Source organism: Oncorhynchus kisutch, linkage group LG30 (assembly GCF_002021735.2).
Source record: "Oncorhynchus kisutch isolate 150728-3 linkage group LG30, Okis_V2, whole genome shotgun sequence".
Taxonomy (NCBI): Eukaryota; Metazoa; Chordata; class Actinopteri; order Salmoniformes; family Salmonidae; genus Oncorhynchus; species Oncorhynchus kisutch.
The window spans coordinates 23306692-23324660 of record NC_034203.2 but is presented as its reverse complement, the minus strand read 5'-3'; the positions used below and the strand labels follow the sequence as shown (position 1 = coordinate 23324660).

At 42.2% G+C, this 17969-nt stretch overlaps 2 protein-coding genes across 10 annotated transcripts in view; one reads left to right on the top strand and one right to left on the bottom strand.

Annotated features, from left to right (window-relative positions):
* Positions 1-5479: 5479 nt before the first annotated feature.
* On the bottom strand, positions 5480-14620 carry blvra (biliverdin reductase A). 3 transcript variants are annotated; one of them, XM_020466993.2, is made up of 7 exons: positions 14451-14620; positions 11951-12071; positions 10106-10225; positions 8896-8993; positions 8621-8728; positions 7470-7638; positions 5480-7280 (listed from the first exon to the last, which is right to left on the bottom strand). In XM_020466993.2, exons 1-7 carry the CDS (start codon positions 14563-14565, stop codon positions 7001-7003), a joined length of 1011 nt encoding a protein of 336 aa, XP_020322582.1. In that variant the 5' UTR covers positions 14566-14620; the 3' UTR covers positions 5480-7000. The 3 variants fall into 3 exon arrangements, with proteins under 3 accessions (XP_020322582.1, XP_020322583.1, XP_031666676.1); XM_020466994.2 differs by having other exon boundaries at positions 14455-14592; XM_031810816.1 differs by having other exon boundaries at positions 10106-12071; positions 14455-14586.
* Positions 14588-17969, top strand: part of coa1 (cytochrome C oxidase assembly factor 1) — a 22455-nt gene continuing 19073 nt past the window's right edge. For 4 of the 7 annotated variants that reach the window (XM_020466998.2, XM_020466995.2, XM_020466997.2 and 1 more), the window contains exons 1-4: positions 14588-14693; positions 17330-17483; positions 17627-17778; positions 17890-17966. In XM_020466998.2, coding sequence (XP_020322587.1) covers positions 17390-17483; positions 17627-17778; positions 17890-17966 — 323 coding nt within the window. In that variant the 5' untranslated portion in view covers positions 14588-14693; positions 17330-17389. Of the gene's footprint in view, positions 14694-17329; positions 17500-17626; positions 17779-17889; positions 17967-17969 lie in introns of those variants that run through there. The other 3 variants (XR_004206430.1, XR_004206429.1, XM_020466999.2) reach the window with 3 other exon arrangements.

The following is a 17969-nucleotide window of genomic DNA, read 5'->3' as shown; positions in this document are numbered from 1 at the left end:
GGTGTATGTGTAGGTGGTGTATGTGCATATGAATGGGAGAGTGAAGGGGGGTGAATATGAATATGTGTAGGAGGGCGGGCGGGAGAGAATGGGTGTGCGGAGGTATAGGGTGTACGTTGTGTGTGATTGAAGGAGAATGGATAAGTAAATGTATAGAGGGGTGTAAATGTGTCTGAGAAGAGGGGGGGGGGAAGACGGAGGTTGGGATAAACTAGGCCTGGGTGGGTAAGAGAGGGCAAGGATGGGAGGTGGTGATAATCTTGGCTTGTGGGAGCAAGGGTTTGTAAGGATGGGTGGCTGGTACTACATAGCTATATGGAATTATTTTAAGAAATATATATGTACTGTATAAAACAATATATTTTTGGCCTTACTGCCCATGCAAATGCATTGAATGGTGGTGAGGGTTGGTAACAACATCTCCACCCCGCTGATCCTCAACATTGGGGCCCCACAAGAGTGCGTTCTGAGCCCTCTCCTGTACTCCCTGTTCACCCACGACTGCGTGGCCACGCACGCCTCCAACTCAATCATCAAGTTTGCGGACGACACAACAGTGGTAGGCTTGATTACCAACAACGACGAGACAGCCTACAGGGAGGAGGTGAGGGCCCTCGGAGTGTGGTGTCAGGAAAATAACCTCACACTCAACGTCAACAAAACTAAGGAGATGATTGTGGACTTCAGGAAACAGCAGAGGGAGCACCCCCCTATCCACATCGATGGAACAGTAGTGGAGAGGGTAGTAAGTTTTAAGTTCCTCGGCGTACACATCACAGACAAACTGAATTGGTCCACCCACACAGACAGCACCGTGAAGAAGGTGCAGCAGCGCCTCTTCAACCTCAGGAGGCTGAAGAAATTTGGCTTGTCACCAAAAGCACTCACAAACTTCTACAGATGCACAATCGAGAGCATCCTGTCGGGCTGTATCACCGCCTGGTACGGCAACTGCTCCGCCCACAACCGTAAGGCTCTCCAGAGGGTAGTGAGGTCTGCACAACGCATCACCGGGGGAAAACTACCTGCCCTCCAGGACACCTACACCACCCGATGTCACAGGAAGGCCATAAAGATCATCAAGGACAACAACCACCCGAGCCACTGCCTGTTCACTCTGCTATCATCCAGAAGGCGAGGTCAGTACAGGTGCATCAAAGCTGGGACGAAGAGACTGAAAAACAGCTTCTATCTCAAGGCCATCAGACTGTTAAACAGCCACCACTAACATTAAGTGGCTGCTGCCAACACACTGACTCAACTCCAGCCACTTTAATAATGGGAATTGATGGGAATTGATGTGAAATATATCACTAGCCACTTTAAACAATGCTACTTAATATAATGTTTACATACCCTACATTATTTATCTCATATGTTTACGTATATACTGTACTCTATATCATCTACTGCATCTTTATGTGATACATGTATCACTAGCCACTTTAAACTATGCCACTTTGTTTACATACTCATCTCATATGTATATACTGTACTCGATACCATCTACTGCATCTTGCCTATGCCGCTCTGTACCATCACTCATTCATATATCTTTATGTATATATTCTTTATCCCTTTACACGTGTGTGTATAAGGTAGTAGTTTTGGAATTGTTAGGTTAGATTACTCGTTGGTTATTACTGCATTGTCGGAACTAGAAGCACAAGCATTTCGCTACACTCGCATTAACATCTGCTAACCATGTATATATGACAAATAAAATTTGATTTGATTTGATTTTGAATAACAGATTCACTACATGGAACAACAGATAGTCCCCCCCCAAAAAAATCTGAAGGAAGTTTGTTCGGAAGAGTCTGTTCTATATCTGAGAGAAATAAGAAAGATTAGGAAACACTTTTTAATTATTATTTTTTACATGTATTTAACTTCTTCTTTTTGGCACTAAATAGTCTCTATATATACTTCCATTCATTTTTTCAACCGGTACTGGGGGACCTTCAGACCAGTCTTGTGAGGCCTGTGAGCATCCTACAGCAAAACAACAAACACATGCGTGTTCGTGAGTCTCACCTGTCATTTTGGAGTCACTTTTGTTATAAATTGGATGTGGATGCTATCATGATTACGGATAATCCTGAATGAATTGGGAATAATGATGAGTGAGAAAGTTACAGACGCACAAATATCATACCCCCAAGACATGCTAACCTCTCACCATTACAATAACAGGGGAAGTTAGCATTTTTGGGGGGTATGATATTTGTGCTTCTGTAACTTTCTCACTCATCATTATAAATGATTAATTCAGGACTTTCTGTAATCATGGTAGCATTCACATTAATGTGGAAGTGTTTGGAAACATTTTATTCTTATTTACAATAAAAGTGACTCTAAAATGACACAATACATTATTTACCATTCATTTCTATTGGGCACAAAATAATCTGAAACACAACCAAGACAAACAGCAAATGAATCCAACAAATTTGTAGAGTCATTGCGTGCTATGAATATGGGGCCAAATACTTAACTTTTTACTACTTTAATACACATACTGTATAAGTGAATTTGTCCCAATACTTTTGCTGCCTTAAAATGGGGAGACTATGTACAAAATGTGCTGTAATTGCTAAACTATTCACACGATATGGATAAAAAATACCCGCAAATTAAAGCTGACTGTCTCCCGAATTTTGTGATATCCAATTGTGATCTTGTCAAGTCTCAACCTTCGCCTCTTCCGAGGAGTTGCAGCGATAAGACAAGATCGTAATCACAAAATTGGGCAAATTTAAAAAAGGTACAGTAGGGTTGTGGATCAGAAAACCAGTCAGTATCTGTTGTGACCACCATTTGCCTCATGCAGCGGGACACATCTCCTTCACGTAGAGTTGATCAAACTGTTGATTGTGGCCTGTGGAATGTTGTCCTACTCTTCTTCAATGGCTGTGAGAAGTTGCTGAATATTGGTGGGAACTGGAACATGCTGTTGTAATCCACACCAAGTGAAAACAATGCAACACTTAAACTGCAGTCAGGTTCAGAATGGGTGGAAAGAAAGAAGTTAGAAATATGTTCGTTTCAAAAACTAAAAGCATTATATTTGGGACAAATCATTCACTAAACCCTAAACCTCAACAAAATCTTGTAACGAATAATGTGGTAATTGAGCAAGTTGAGGAGACTAAACCATGGATTCTAAACTGTCATGGTCAAAACATATTGATGCAACAGTAGCTAAGACGGGGACCGGTCTGTCCATACTAAAGCGCAGCTCTGCCTTCTAATCAACGCTATCAACAAGGCAGGTCCTACAGGCCCTAGTTTTGTTGCAACTGGACTAGTGTCCAGTCGTGTGGTCAGGTGCCACAAAGAGGGATTTAGGAAAATTACAATTGGCCCAGAACAGGGCAGCACGGCTGGCCCTTAAATGTACATGGAGAGCTAACATGAATAATACATATGTCAATCTCTCCTGACTCAAAATAGAGGAGAGATTGACTTCATCACCACTTTTTGTTGTGGGAAGTATTGACATGTTGTATGCACCGAGCTGTCTGTTTAAACTACTAAGGCAGCAGCTAATGGGGATCCATAATAAATACAAAACCTTCTCAGACCTTCTAACCCTCGCAAGGCTGCAGGCCCAGACGGCATCCCCACTCGCGTCCTCAGAGCATGCGCAGACCAGCTGGCTGGTGTGTTTACGGACATATTCAATCAATCCTTATTCCAGTCTGTTGTTCCCACATGCTTCAGGAGGGCCACCATTATTCCTGTTCCCAAGAAAGCTAAGGTAACTGAGCTAAATGACTACCGCCCTGTAGCACTCACTTCCGTCATCATGAAGTGCTCTGAGAGACTAGTCAAGGACCATATCACCTCAAACCTACCTGACTCCCTGTTCACCCACGACTGCGTGGCCATGCACGCCTCCAACTCAATCATCAAGTTTGCAGACGACACTACAGTGGTAGGCTTGATTACCAACAACAATGAGACGGCCTACAGGGAGGAGGTGAGGCCCTCGGAGTGTGGTGTCAGGAAAATAACCTCACACTCAACGTCAACAAAACAAAGGAGATGATTGTGGGCTTCAGGAAACAGCAGAGGGAGCAGCCCCCTATCTACATTGACGGGACAGTAATGGAGAGGGTGGATAGTTTTAAGTTCCTCGGTGTACACATCACGGACAAACTGAAATGGTCCACCCACACAGACACCATGGTGAAGAAGGCACAGCAGTGCCTCTTCAACCTCAGGAGGCTGAAGAATTTGGCTTGTCACCAAAAACACTCACAAACCTTTACAGATGCACAATCGAGAGCATCCTGTCGGGCTGTATCACCGCCTGGTAAGGCAGCTGCTCCGATGATAACCGTAAGGCTCTCCAGAGGGAAGTGAGGTCTGCACAACGCATCACAAGGGGCAAACTACCTGCCCTCCAGGACACCTACACCACCCGATGTCACAGGAAGGCCAAAAATATCATCAAGGACAACAACCAAACGAGCCACGGCCTGTTCACCCCGCTATCATCCAGAAGGCGAGGTCAGTACAGGTGCATCAAAGCAGGGACTGAGAGACTGAAAAACAGCTTCTATTTCAAGGCCATCAGACTGTTAAACAGCCATCACTAACATTGAGTGGCTGCTGCCAACATACTGACTCAACTCTAGCCACTTTAATAATGGAAAAATTTATGTAATAAATGTATCACTAGCCACTTTATATAATGCCACTTTATATGTTTACATACCCTACATTACTCATCTCATATGTATATACTGTACGCTATACCATCTACTGCATCTTGCCTATGCCGTTTGGCCATCACTCATTCATATATTTTTATGTACATATTCGTATTAATTCCTTTACACTTGTGTGTATAATATAGTTGTTGTGAAATTGTTAGGTTAGATTACTTGTTAGATATTACTGCATGGTCGTAACTAGAAGCACAAGCATTTCGCTACACTCCCATTAACATCGGCTAACCATGTGTATGTGACAAATAACATTTGATTTGATTCTCCCCTACCAACCTACATGTGCACTCCTGTGTGAATCACAGCAGGCCACCTTGTCATCCCCATGGCAAAGCTTGGGCGGCAGGGCCTTCTCCAGGGTCGCTCCTCCCTCATCTGTGGTTCTAAGTCCATCACCATCTTTCAGTCCATCCCGAAGCCCCACCGCTTTGACAAAGCCTATCCTTAATCACCCCCACACACACAAAGAAACACACTACTCTCTTCACCATACTGAGCAGCACCTAACCCAAAGCCTTACCCTAAACCGTGTTCGTATCCAAATCCCAACCCTACATCACACTCTATCCCTTTCTTGAGCCCACCCCTCTCTTTATTCATCTTCTTGTTTAGTCTGATGTTTTGACTCCTGTTTTTGTAGTGACTTTGGGTCCTTGAAAAGCGCTCTATTAAGTACCATGTACTATTATGACACACGGTGACTATTTCATCAAGGATGAAAAGCCAGAATCATACAGGAAGATGATCAATCAGGCACACTTTATTAATATGGATACCAGCAAATTATGAATCTTATTGCAAACTATACCATTACAATACACTCAAAACATGTAAACATTCAGGCATTATAATCCAATATAACAGTACAATTCTCCCTCCTCAACTGATAAAGAAATGTTATTTCCTCTCCCTATAAACTGCTAATAACACTACAGTGACACCCAGTTAAGTGTCCAAACCACTTGATGGAACCATAGATATCATTAGATGGGACTGACATGGATGTTAACAATGGAGAGAACTGAGCAGGCCAATAAGGCACCAATTCAGTCTGTCAGCATCCCGGAATTAAATACAACACTAATTTGGAGACCATTGAAATACTGGTTTCTGTTGTGGCCCCATTCAGAGGGATAGTCACTGGGGAGACAAAGAACAGGAGGACTTATTCTACCATCGAATTGCAACTTTAAGACTTTTTGGAGTGTACAGTTCAAGTTTTCACCTAATCTTTTTTTGTGTTTTTAAGTTTCATCACCATCAGCCATGCAAAGTAGTTTTGAAACAGAGAGAAAAGGGGAAGGGAAGCGTGTTGCAAGAACAATCACAAGAGTGATTTATTTAGTGCTAACACCAGGGAAGTGTTTTCAGCCGTGGCGTCACGTCTTTGTAAATGAAAATGGTGCTTTATGGTTGAATAAATAGAATAAAGCAACACTGTCAATTTGTCAACACATGACAATACACTCCCTCTCCAAGGGATGAACATTAAGCAAATAATACTTTAAAACAGATGTGCCAATTGCAGTCTAACAACATTTTGACAACTGAAGTTGCAGTGTAAATAACACACTTTCACCTGCCAGAGCTATCGAAATATTCATCCGTGCAATATTTAGCTGAGGTATCAGGCAAACACCTATTGTAGAGAGTGAATGATTTGAACATGCAAGGATCAGTATGACACTGTTTTGCTTCCACTTCTGAGTGCACGGTAGCTAAACAACATAAGTCAATAAATGTCATAAGATAAATAAGTAATGAACATATAAAAGCACCACCAGCTCATGCTAAAGCATCATGAGCTGTGTTCAACCACCAGAATGTTATAGTAAATGTAATGTAGATTAACTTGAATAAGTGACACAATGCAAACATCAAACTATTAATGGACCTTTCATCAATGTGAAGATGTAGTACATATGAGGTCTGTTGTGAGTAACAGCCTAACCCTAATATAATAAGCTGACATGCCTTAGAGACCTATCTGTTTCTGAAAGGCATCGCACATCTCCTTTCCCTCATTTATGAATAAAATCCCTTAACATTGCAAAGACATTACGAGTGCGTCTGTCAGTAGTACAGCAGGTTACAGTAGCTGTACTGTAGAAGGCTTATTTATGGCCTGATTTTGTGCGCTTGGACATCTACCAGTAGGCTGAGAAGAAAAAAAAACATAATTTCTAGAAAACCTGGGAATTTTGGAAAAGTTACTGTAACTTTGCTGGGGCCCCCCGGTAGGCTGGGACCCCACTGTGTCTCTAGGCGTCCTGGGCTGATCCCTGGCCTTGCTGGCTCAGCTGCTGGATGCGGTCGGCCAGCTCCAGACAGTGGAGGACCCTGTGGCGCTCGGCATGGAGCTGGTCACGGGGGACCTGGCCCAGAAGCTTCTGACTGAAGAGCACCAGGTCCTGCATGAACAGACCCACCGGCTCCCTGGCAGCCGGGGGAAGCTGGGTCATGGTGCATGAGTCAAAGCGGAAGTTGATATTCTTCACTCTGGGCAGGCCAGGACCCCGCTCCTCAATCCATGTGAGAGGCCTGTATTAAAACCATAAGATGTTACAAGGAGGTTATAGTTAACCCAAAGTTTCAGGGCTGGACTACCAGTATTTTCTTTAGATGTAATAAAGGCAATTATGTTTGAGGCTGGCCGAGTAGCTAGGTTTGAGGTGTTGTGAAGGACACGTTATCTGATATTATTACTTGATTCTAATGTACAGTACATACTTCTGCTCTTTAGTCATGAGTTGAGTGGTCATCTTCATGTACTTGTTCTCCTGGTCTTCCTCCATGCTGGCAGCGGTGACAGACAGCTCTCCAAACAGATCCACCAGCCAGGTAAGCCGGGCGATGCCACTGAAAGCTGGAAACCCAAATCCCGGCTTCAGAGGACCTCCTATCAGACGACACATAGGAACACTACAGTCAGAAGTAGTTGTAAAGGGACATGTAATCCATTGGCTCATTGTCAATCATCATCTGGTTACATTTAGGACTGGTTAGCACACATTTTGCATTGATTTTGTACTCATCACATTACAGTATGTTGTGGTGCGCATATATATATATATATATAACACCATAAAGCATCAAATGAACATGAACCATTGAAGTGAATTTCCCAACAGATACAGTTATATTTCATTTGGTGCTTGCTGCCTCCTACAGTCCAACTCCTAAAACTGCCCTGACTCAAATGTCAGACACTACTCCCTCTGGCTCTTCCACTCGCTCTCCGCTACGATTCTTAGTCAAAAGTCAGCCGCTATAAAATATTGTCTGTCATCTGAGGTTGTGTGGAGCGTTACAAGTTGAGAACTATGATTTATTATTCAGTCACGGCTGCTTTAGGAGAAGCCCATTCATATGCATTAACTAACTTGTTCCCCAGCAGTGCTCTGATGAATAGAACAGAGCTAGTCCGCATCCCAAATGGCACCCCATTCGCTATGTAGTACACTACCAATGACAATAGTGCACTATGTAGGGAATAGGGTGCTGTTTGACATGCACCTCTAGACTTCATCAATAACACCCTGCCGTAATTCACACCAGAGATCTGTCTGCCTGCCTCACTCCACAGGCTGGCTCTCTTTCACATCAACCTAAATGGGTGTACTGTGGAGACTGAGAAAACAACATTTTACAAGTCACTTTGATGGGAGCTATACTATATCAAAGGCTCTGGAATGAAATATTCATTCCGAACCCTGTGACCTGGACGATGTACATCAAATTGATACATGTTATGCAGTTATTTTCTGTAACAAGTATTGTATTTTAGGTGATGTATCAGTGTTGTATTTGAGGTGATGCATCAGTGGTGCTGGGATTTTTGTGTATTTGTGCTTTACTCCCTGTCCCAGTCTGTCTCTCACCTGTGAAGTGAAGGGATCCTTCCTCCAGCTTTTTCCCTGCTATGTCCTTCTTCAGCTGCTTAAAGTCGGCTGTCAAGAGTTCTATGTGCTCCTCATGCAGGACCACTCCTAGGTACATAGTAGACATAGAACATTAAATACATAGGTGATCAATACTAGTTAAGATACGCGTGTACTACATCATCCCCATAATGTCATCAATACTTCACCATGTCTTCTCTATACACTTCGAATTAACCAAAATAAATCTCTCCCAATGATTATGTCCAGCTCACCTTTTTCCTGAGCCAGGTCCCAGAGGTCCACGGCAGTCTTGTATGTCATGGCCATAGGATATTCCACACAGACATGCTTCCCAGCTTCCAGAAATGTCCTGTGCTCCGTTAGAACATGCAAAATAGTATAGGATAATTGAGTTTGTTTTAGCCAAGAAGGGTGTCAATGAGACCTTGCTTCAACAGAACATTAGTAAAAATTATGAAGATGATTTAAAAATACTTCTGTACTAGGGAGATGCACAACTCAAATGTAACTTAATATCCCAAACTTCCCAGTAAGAGCCGTTGGTCAATGTTTCAATAACCCAGGGTGTTCAGAGTTTGGAAAACTTCACATTGACCACTCTTTCAGGGCTCCCCCCCCACCCCCCCCTTTACTTTTCGTTTCCTTTACAGTATGAAGGGCAGTACCTGCTGTTCCATTTAGACTGTTAGCCTGGAACTGTCTAGCAGTGAAACATGATGACTATGTTCTCAACACCCCTCATTAACCAGCCTAAAATAACTCTCCATTCTTTAACAGCCTGTCTAAGCCGCTCTGTACACTCCTAACATTTAGCAGTGAGAGGGAGAGTAGAAAGCATAATTTAAGAGTGTGTTTTCGCTACAGTTTGCAGTCATAATGAGGGCCCTTAGAGAGCAGTAGCCTTGGTCATGCTCTCCAGGGTTTGAGAGGTAGACATCAAACAGCTACACATATTGTAATCAGCTGTGGGAGAGGGAGGAGACTGCTCAGGATAATGTGAATGCCAGAGGAGCCCCCCGGGCGACATTTGTTGATACAGCTCCGGAACCTCCTCAGATGTTACCTGATCGATTTACAATGAAGCACCTATGAGGGTCAAGGACGATATCTTGAACAACTTGCTAAACTGTCGTGTTACTGTGTGTCCCAACGTTGTATAATATATAGCTTATAAACTACAACTGTTAGACAGTTTGTCTGAGGGCCTGGTAAATGGACCAGGCTCAATGAATGGTTAATTAACCTACAGACTGAGCCTCAGTGGACTGAGAAAGAAAAGCAACAGTGTACTGAAGCTTGACACGTGTTCCAGTGCTGACTCCTAGTGGTGATTTGTAACATGGTGAAACTATAGCTCTGTTGTGTAAGAGCACTTCAGACAGAAACAAAACTGATGACGGGATAACTAAACAACTACCACAGAGGACCGTCAGAGACATGGGGTCAGTGAGAGAGTTTTACCTGATGTTTTCCTCATGCACAGCGTTTTCAGTGCAGACGAAGGCCACCTTTATGTCATCTCTCCTCAGGGCATCCTCGATAGTGATCTGTTTCACTCCCTGCTGCTCCTCTAGGGTCCTCCTATGGAAAGACAGCACTAGAGTTGTATTCAGTAGGGGGAAAGTGATTTGAAAAAACATGAACTTGTCAAGAGCCCAGTTGAATTGTTCCGTTGTGTAAAGGTTTGCTAGTGTGCACGACCCAGGCAACATGGTCATCCACACATCCCAGCTGCTGCCTCTATGATCGAGTACAGGACAGGTCAGTGATTATATATCACCATTAAACAAGATCACGTAATATGATTTTAATCGCTTCACTCTACAATATTGAAGTATTACAAAAGTTAAAAAGCGCACAGTGAAAAATGACAGGTGACTGACCTTGACTTCAGTGCTTATTTATTTCATATTTTCAGTGCAACAAAGGTCATTGCACTGCAAATATACACTGAGTGTACAAAACATTAAGAACCCCTGCTCTTTCCATGACAGACTGACCAGGTGAATGAAGGTGAAAGCTAGCTTTGATCCCTTATTCATATCACTTGTTAAATACACTTCAATCAGTGTAGATGAAAGTGGGGGAAGACACGTTAAATAAGGATTTTTAAGCCTTGAGACATGGACAGCTTGGAGCAGACATTTTCTCTCTCTCTCCTATTGAAAAAGCTACGGTCCGGTTGAAATATTATTGATTATTTATTGTAAAAACAACCTGAGGATTGATTATAAAAAAACATTTAAAATGTTTCTACGAACTTTACGGATAGTATTTGGAATTTTCATCTGCCGGTCATGACATGCACGAGCCTGTAGATTTCTAAACAAAACACGCCAACCAAATGGAGGTTTTTGGATATAAAAATAATCTTTATCGAACAAAAGGAACATTTATTGTGTAACTGGGAGTCTCATGAGTGCAAACATCCGAAGATCATCAAAGGTAAGCGATTCATTTTATTGCTTTTCTGACTTTCGTGACCATTCTACTTTGCTGCTAGCTGTTTGTAATGTTTTGTCTGCTGAGAGAGAGGTCCTAACATAAACGCTTGGATAGCATTTGCTGTAAAGCTTTTTAGAAATCTGACACGCCAGGTGGATTAACAACAAGCTAAGCTGGTACTGCAGCGCCAGCTGTGCCATCAGAGTCCCTGGGTTCGCGCCCAGGCTCTGTCGTAACCGGCCGCGACCAGGAGGTCCATGGGGCGACGCACAATTGACCTAGCATCGTCCGGGTTAGGGAGGGCTTGGTCGGTAGGGGTGTCCTTGTCTCATCGTGCACCAGCGACTCCTGTGGCGGGCCGGGCACAGTGCGCGCTAACCAAGGTGGCCAGGTGCACGGTGTTTCCTCCGACACATTGGTGCGGCTGGCTTCCGGGTTGGATGCGCGCTGTGTTAAGAAGCAGTGCGGCTTGGTTGGGTTGTGTATCGGAGGACGCATGACTTTCAAGCTTCGTCTCTCCCGAGCCCGTACGGGAGTTGTAGCGATGAGACAAGATAGTAGCTACTACAACAATTGGATACCACGAAATTGGGGAGAAAAAGGGGTAAAATATTAATATTTTTAAATAAAATAAAATTTAAAAAAACAAGCTAAGCTGAGCTGCAATTCAGCGGATGTTGACGAAAATGATCCCGCTAAAGGGATGGGTGCGCCAAGAAGTTAATAATAGTTATTCCTGCCAAAACCAGCACCTGGATACACTGCTGTGCACAAGGTTTCTATTTATTTCGTATATTGCAACCATTGTTTTTCTCGTGCTTTTTTACTGTCAGCAAACAATGAGATGTCTTGGTGCCTCACCTGGAAATGAAGCCTTTGACACTGAGCTTCTCTGCTGCACTGGAAGGCAGAGGGGCTAGCATGTCCCTGATCCTCACAAAGCCTGCTGTCCCGATGCCCACCACTACTGAACCAAACATGTCTGACAGCAGAGATGAACAGGGAGTTGGGAAGGAAATGGTTGGAAAGAAACCAGTGTCTTGCTCCTTTCAATTCTGTCAAAGCCAACCTACAGTGCATTCGGAAAGTATTCAGACCATTTTACTTTTCCTAATTTTGTTACATTATAGGTGTTTAGAAATGTTTGCAAATGTATTAAAAATAAAAAACCTTATTTACATAAGTATTCAGACCCTTTGCTATGAGACTCGAAATTGAGCTCAAGTGCTTCCTGTTTCCATTGATCATTGTTGAGATGTTTCTAGAACTTGGAGTCCACCTGTGGTAAATTCGATTGATTGGAAATCATTTGGAAAGGCACACACCTGTCTATATAAGGTCCCACAGTTGACAGTGCACATATGTGCAAAAACCAAGCCATGAGGTCGAAGGAATTGTCCGTAGAGCCCCGAGGTAGGATTGTGTAATGTCAGAACATTTCTGCAGCATTGAAGGTCCCCAAGAACACAGTGGCCCCATAATGATAAAGTGAAAACAGGTTTAGAAATGTTAGCAAATGTATTAAATACAGAACTGAAATATCACATTTACATAAGTATTCAGACCCTTTACGCAGTACTTTGTTAAAGCACCTTTGGCAGCGAGTACAGCCTGAGTCTTCTTGGGTATGGCACACCTGTATTTGGGGAATTTGTTCCCATCGCTCAAGCTCTGTCAGGTTGGATGGGGAGCGTCGCTGCACAGCTATTTTCAGGTTCTCCAGAGATGTTCAATCTGGTTCAAGTCAGGGACCTGTTCAGGGACTTGTCCCGAATACACTCCTGCGTTGTCTTGGCTGTGTGCTTAGGGTCGTTGTCCTGTTGGAAGATGAACCTTCATCCCAGTCTGAGGTCCTGAGCGCTCTGGAGCAGGGATCAAGGATCTCTCTGTACTTTGCACCGTTCATCTTTCCCTTGATCCAGACTAGTCTCCCAGTCCCTGTCGCTGAAAAACATTCCCAGAGCATGACGCTGCCACCACCATGCTTCACCATAGGGATGGTGCCAGGTGTCCTCCAGACATAACCCTTGGCATTCAAGCGTTATGGCATTCAGGCCAAATAGTTATTGGTTTCATGAGACCAGAGAATCACCTTTAGGTGCCTTTTGGCAAACTCCAAGTGCGCTGTCATGTGCCTTTTACTGAGGAGTGGCTTCCGTCTGGACACTCTACCATAAAGGCCTGATTGGTAGAGTGCAGCAGAGATGGTTGTCCTTCTGGAAGGTTCTCCCATCGCCACAAAGGTACTCTGGAGCTCTGTCAGAGTGACCATCGGGGTCTTGGTCACCTCCCTGACCAAGGCCCTTCTGGTCAGCTCTAGGAAGTCTTGGTGGTTCCAAACTTCTTCCCTTTAAGAATGATGGAGACCACTGTGTTCTTGGGGACCTTCAATGCGGAAGAAATGTTTTGGTACCCTTCCCTAGATCTGTATCTCGACACAATCCTGTCTCGGAGCTCTACGGACAATTCCTTCATTCAACCTCATGGCTTGGGTTTTTCTCTGGCATGCACGGTCAACTGTGGGACCTTATATAGACAGGTGTGTGCCTTTTGAAATCATGTCCATTCAAATGAATTTACCACAGGTGGACTCTAATCAAGTTGTAGAAACATCTCAAGGATGATCAATGTAAAAGGGATGCACCTGAGTTCAATTGAGTCTCATAGCAAAGGGTCTAAATACCTATGTAAATACGTTTTTTTGTGTGTGTGTGTGAATACATTTGCAAACATTTCTAGAAACCTGTTTTCACTTGGTCATTATGGGGTATTGTGTGTAGATCGATGAGGGGAAATGTATTTAATCCATTTTAGGATAAGGATGCAACTTAACAAAATGTAGAAAAAGTCGAGGGGCCCGAAAACTTTCCGAATGTACTGTATGTCCAGGACTTATCTTGGGTCTTTGTGCAATGTGCACAGTTAATAAAGGCTTCCTTCCTATCAGACCTAAAATGGTGCAGTGTAATAATGAGTACACTAACGTTAGCTATCATGGTGGGATGCCCCGCGACCCCGCGATAGCTATATACATCTCAAGGTATCCATATTACAGATATATAAACTAGAACTAGGGTGGGGTGCTGATCATTACAAATTACAAATGCAAATCATTACAAATAATAGGAACATTCGAAGTCTCCATTGATTTACACAAGTAACTTAAAAATTAGACAAGGAATTTCATAATTGACATGAAAATGGTAAGCCTATGTTCTGCATGACATCAAGAACAAATACAGTAACACACGTACAACTTCACGAATTTCCTGGAAACAATGCTGCAATGCTGTCCTTGTTGAATGAGTTCCGCATTCAGCACTAATTAAAACTGGTTTACATACAAGCATGATGTCCTTACCTACTTTCTGTATTGCCCTCGACGACAGTAAGTTGACGCAGATGACTCGCTTATGTGAATAAAATGCTACTGTCGAGCTCTTGTCGCTGTGATATAACTGTGTAACAACTTTCATAACACATTTTTTTTTCAAGACAGCTTGCGTGTGACGTGTGCATAGAACGTGAGTCTCATCACGTGATATGGACGTCTCGCCTCTTATGTGGTTGTACTTTTTGTTATAAAAACAAATTACGACATTAGGTAATTATTATCTTTTCGTTCATTTACTACATAACGTTTACATGTATTTTAAAATGTATGGATGTGTTTCAGCCAATGACTGGTTTCAGCTCAAGCCAGCTTTAGGTTAGATTTAGGCAGCAATATGGCGACTCCCATAAATACAGCATGAATGTCCTCAGTTCAGTCTCTAATTGAACTGTTGTTGTAGATGACATTCTGAATTATATTTTTAGAGTATTGCATTTTCCTCTTAATTTAATTTGGTCGTAAAAGTATTCGTACGAAATGCCGACACCAGACTACAAGAACGTTTTGCTTGAATGAATTTCCAAGGCTGCGCTACAGTGCTATCCTTGGTTGCGCTTACCCCCAAAATACTAATTACACTTTGAATACCCTAGAATACCCTTTGAATACCTATAGCCTAACCTATAACGTTACTGAACAAAAATTGTAACGCAACAATTTCAAAGATTTTACCGAGTTACAGTTCATATAAGGATAATAATCATGTTTCATTAAGCTTATTGATATGCCACACCTGTCAGGTGGATGGAGTATCTTGGAAAAGGAGAAATGCTTACTAACAGGATGTAAACTCATGAAACCTGGAACCAACTCTTTATAAGTTGCATTTCTATTTTTGATCAGTATAGATTGACACTAATATGAATATACTGTAGGGGATCATTTTAAGAAATACAGTGCCTATAGAAAGTCTACACTCTTGAACTGTTTACGTTTTGCTGTCAGAAAATTAAATCTAAAAAGGATTACGTTACATTTGTTTTCATACAGATCTACACAACCTACTCTACTCTACATTTTCAAAGTGATAGAAAGTCATAGAACATTTTCCAAATTGGATAAGTCTCTACCCCCCCTAAGTTAGTACTTGGTGGAAGCACCTTTGGCAGCTGTCACAGCTGTGAATATTTTTTATAAAAATTCCACCAACTTTGCACAACTCATAGGGTGACATATATCCATTGTTTTTGTCAAAATTGCTCAAGCTCATTCAATTTGGTTGGGAATCATTGATGGACGGCAATATTCAAACCTTGTTCTTTATTTTCAAGAAAATTTAAGTCAGTATTGAGACTAGACCACCCAGGAACACACAACACCTATTGGAAAGCCATTCTGGTGTGTCTTTGGCATGAATATCTTTGTAATGTAAGATGCACAGGCGTCTTTCTTTTCACTTTGTCATACAGGCCAGTAATATGGAGTTAATGCAAAGTTGTTGATCCCTATGTATTTTTAAGTATTGTTGTGGATAAGCTTGTCACAGGCAGGAACTGGGGAACATTTTTCATAACTTTCTTTTACTTTGAAAATGTGGAGCAGGTTGTGTAGACCTGTAGGAAAAAGATCGAATGTAATCCCTTTTTAGATTTCATTAAAGGCAGAAAAATGTGAAAACAGCTCAAGGGGGTGTAGACTTTCTATAGGCACTGTATTGTGTGCAAATTTGTACCTGTGTACAGGTCTTAAGTGGGTTCTCAGGGTAGTCTTGTGTTTTAAGTAGTCTTGTCTTGGCTTTCTCTGCTCCAAGACACTGGACTGTTACTCTCTCCCTGTCTACTTTTTTAAATATATATAAATAATGCCCTACCCAAACCTCGTTCTTTCATTGTACAATTATAGGCCTACTGCACCCAGTCACACAGAATGTGGTCAGTAAAAGAGGAAATTGTCATTTTAATGTCTGACCTACCCTTAAAATTAGAATCCTTAGTTGATACATCCATTTTTGTACTTAATAATAAGGCTATTGATTATTGAGGAATATGACTAATAAATGCCTCATGAGCTTACTTAATGGTCGTACCCCATCAGAACTTAAAATATAAGCTTGTTTTAGGCCTAATGATTGCAAGCAATGTAAATGTCAACACTGTATAGCCTCAAAACATTGTTAAATCTATAATTATGTTTATCATGGATGGTTAGTCCTTGCATCCATAGCTATGTCTATACATTTGAGAGTAGTTACATTTCTACAGGCACATCACTCAGCTTTTTACTAAAACACAGGCGGGGCGACCCTTTGTTATTGTTTCAACTAAAGATCTTAGCTTTAAAGGGATAGTTCACCCTAATTAGAAAGATATATATTGGTTTCCTTGCCCTGTAAGCAGTCTATGGACAAGGTAGGACACAAATCCATGCTTTGATTTAATCTGTGCTTCATGTCAAAATCATACTAAAGTATCAACAAAAATGTATTGTGTAACTCAATGAAGTTACTTACAGATGATGTGGACATGAAGCACAGAAATGTTAATATAGATACCATTGATTTGCATTGGATTTGTGCCAAACATGCTAAAAAGCTAGCATTTAAAACAGTGGCCAAGTAAACAAAACCAAAGCATGGACTGCTGTCCATAGACTGCTTACAAGGTAAGGAAACCAATGTAATTTGGGTGAACTATCCCTTTAACAAAACAGATTTGATAAAGACGACAATAAAGAGTAACAGATCCAATAGAAATATGATAATTTCATGAGTTGGATGATCAATTGTGCAAATTATCTGAATGTATGCTCCTTTTGACTCAAAGATTCTGATGAAATGTTGGATGGTTTTGTGGAATTTGTACATTTTGGAGAACGTCTTTATAACTTGTATGTCTGTCATCAAACAGTCCACTCCCCAGGATATTCTTGTCACTGGTACTGTGAGTTTGCTACTCTAAGCAACAATCATGAGGGTCTCCACAAGCAAACTCCAGCAGATGGCCATCTACACCACCTTGTTGACTGGTGCTGGATGCGGCACAATGTATTACCTTCTGCAAAGTACGTATCACTCAGTGTAAGTGTTGCCATGGATAATTCATGGTTCTTTAATGTTAGAGAGTGAATGTACGTAAGAAAGTGAATGAAAGCTAAATGTGCTCATGTAAGTATTTCTGCCTGCCACTCTTTGTTTTCTTTGCTAGAGAACTTCTCACGGTCGGACTACCACCGTCTAGCCCTGGAGCAGCTGAAAGCTAACCAGACAGCCATGGACAGTCTGGGAGCACCACCCCTGAAGGTCCACAACATCCACCTGTCTGACCGACACAACCGGGTGGAACCTTACACGGCTGAGGTAGCTCTCTGGGGGTCATTCCTCCTGTATGGGAACCAACTAGGAGCATCACCAGCATTACCATTATCCATCACTGTGTGCAAGATATTAATATGACTTTTTATGTTTCAGATCAAAATCCCAGTGACAGGATCTAAAGATGGTGGCTACCTCTACACATCCTCAGTAAGAGACCCCCAAACACTTGGGTA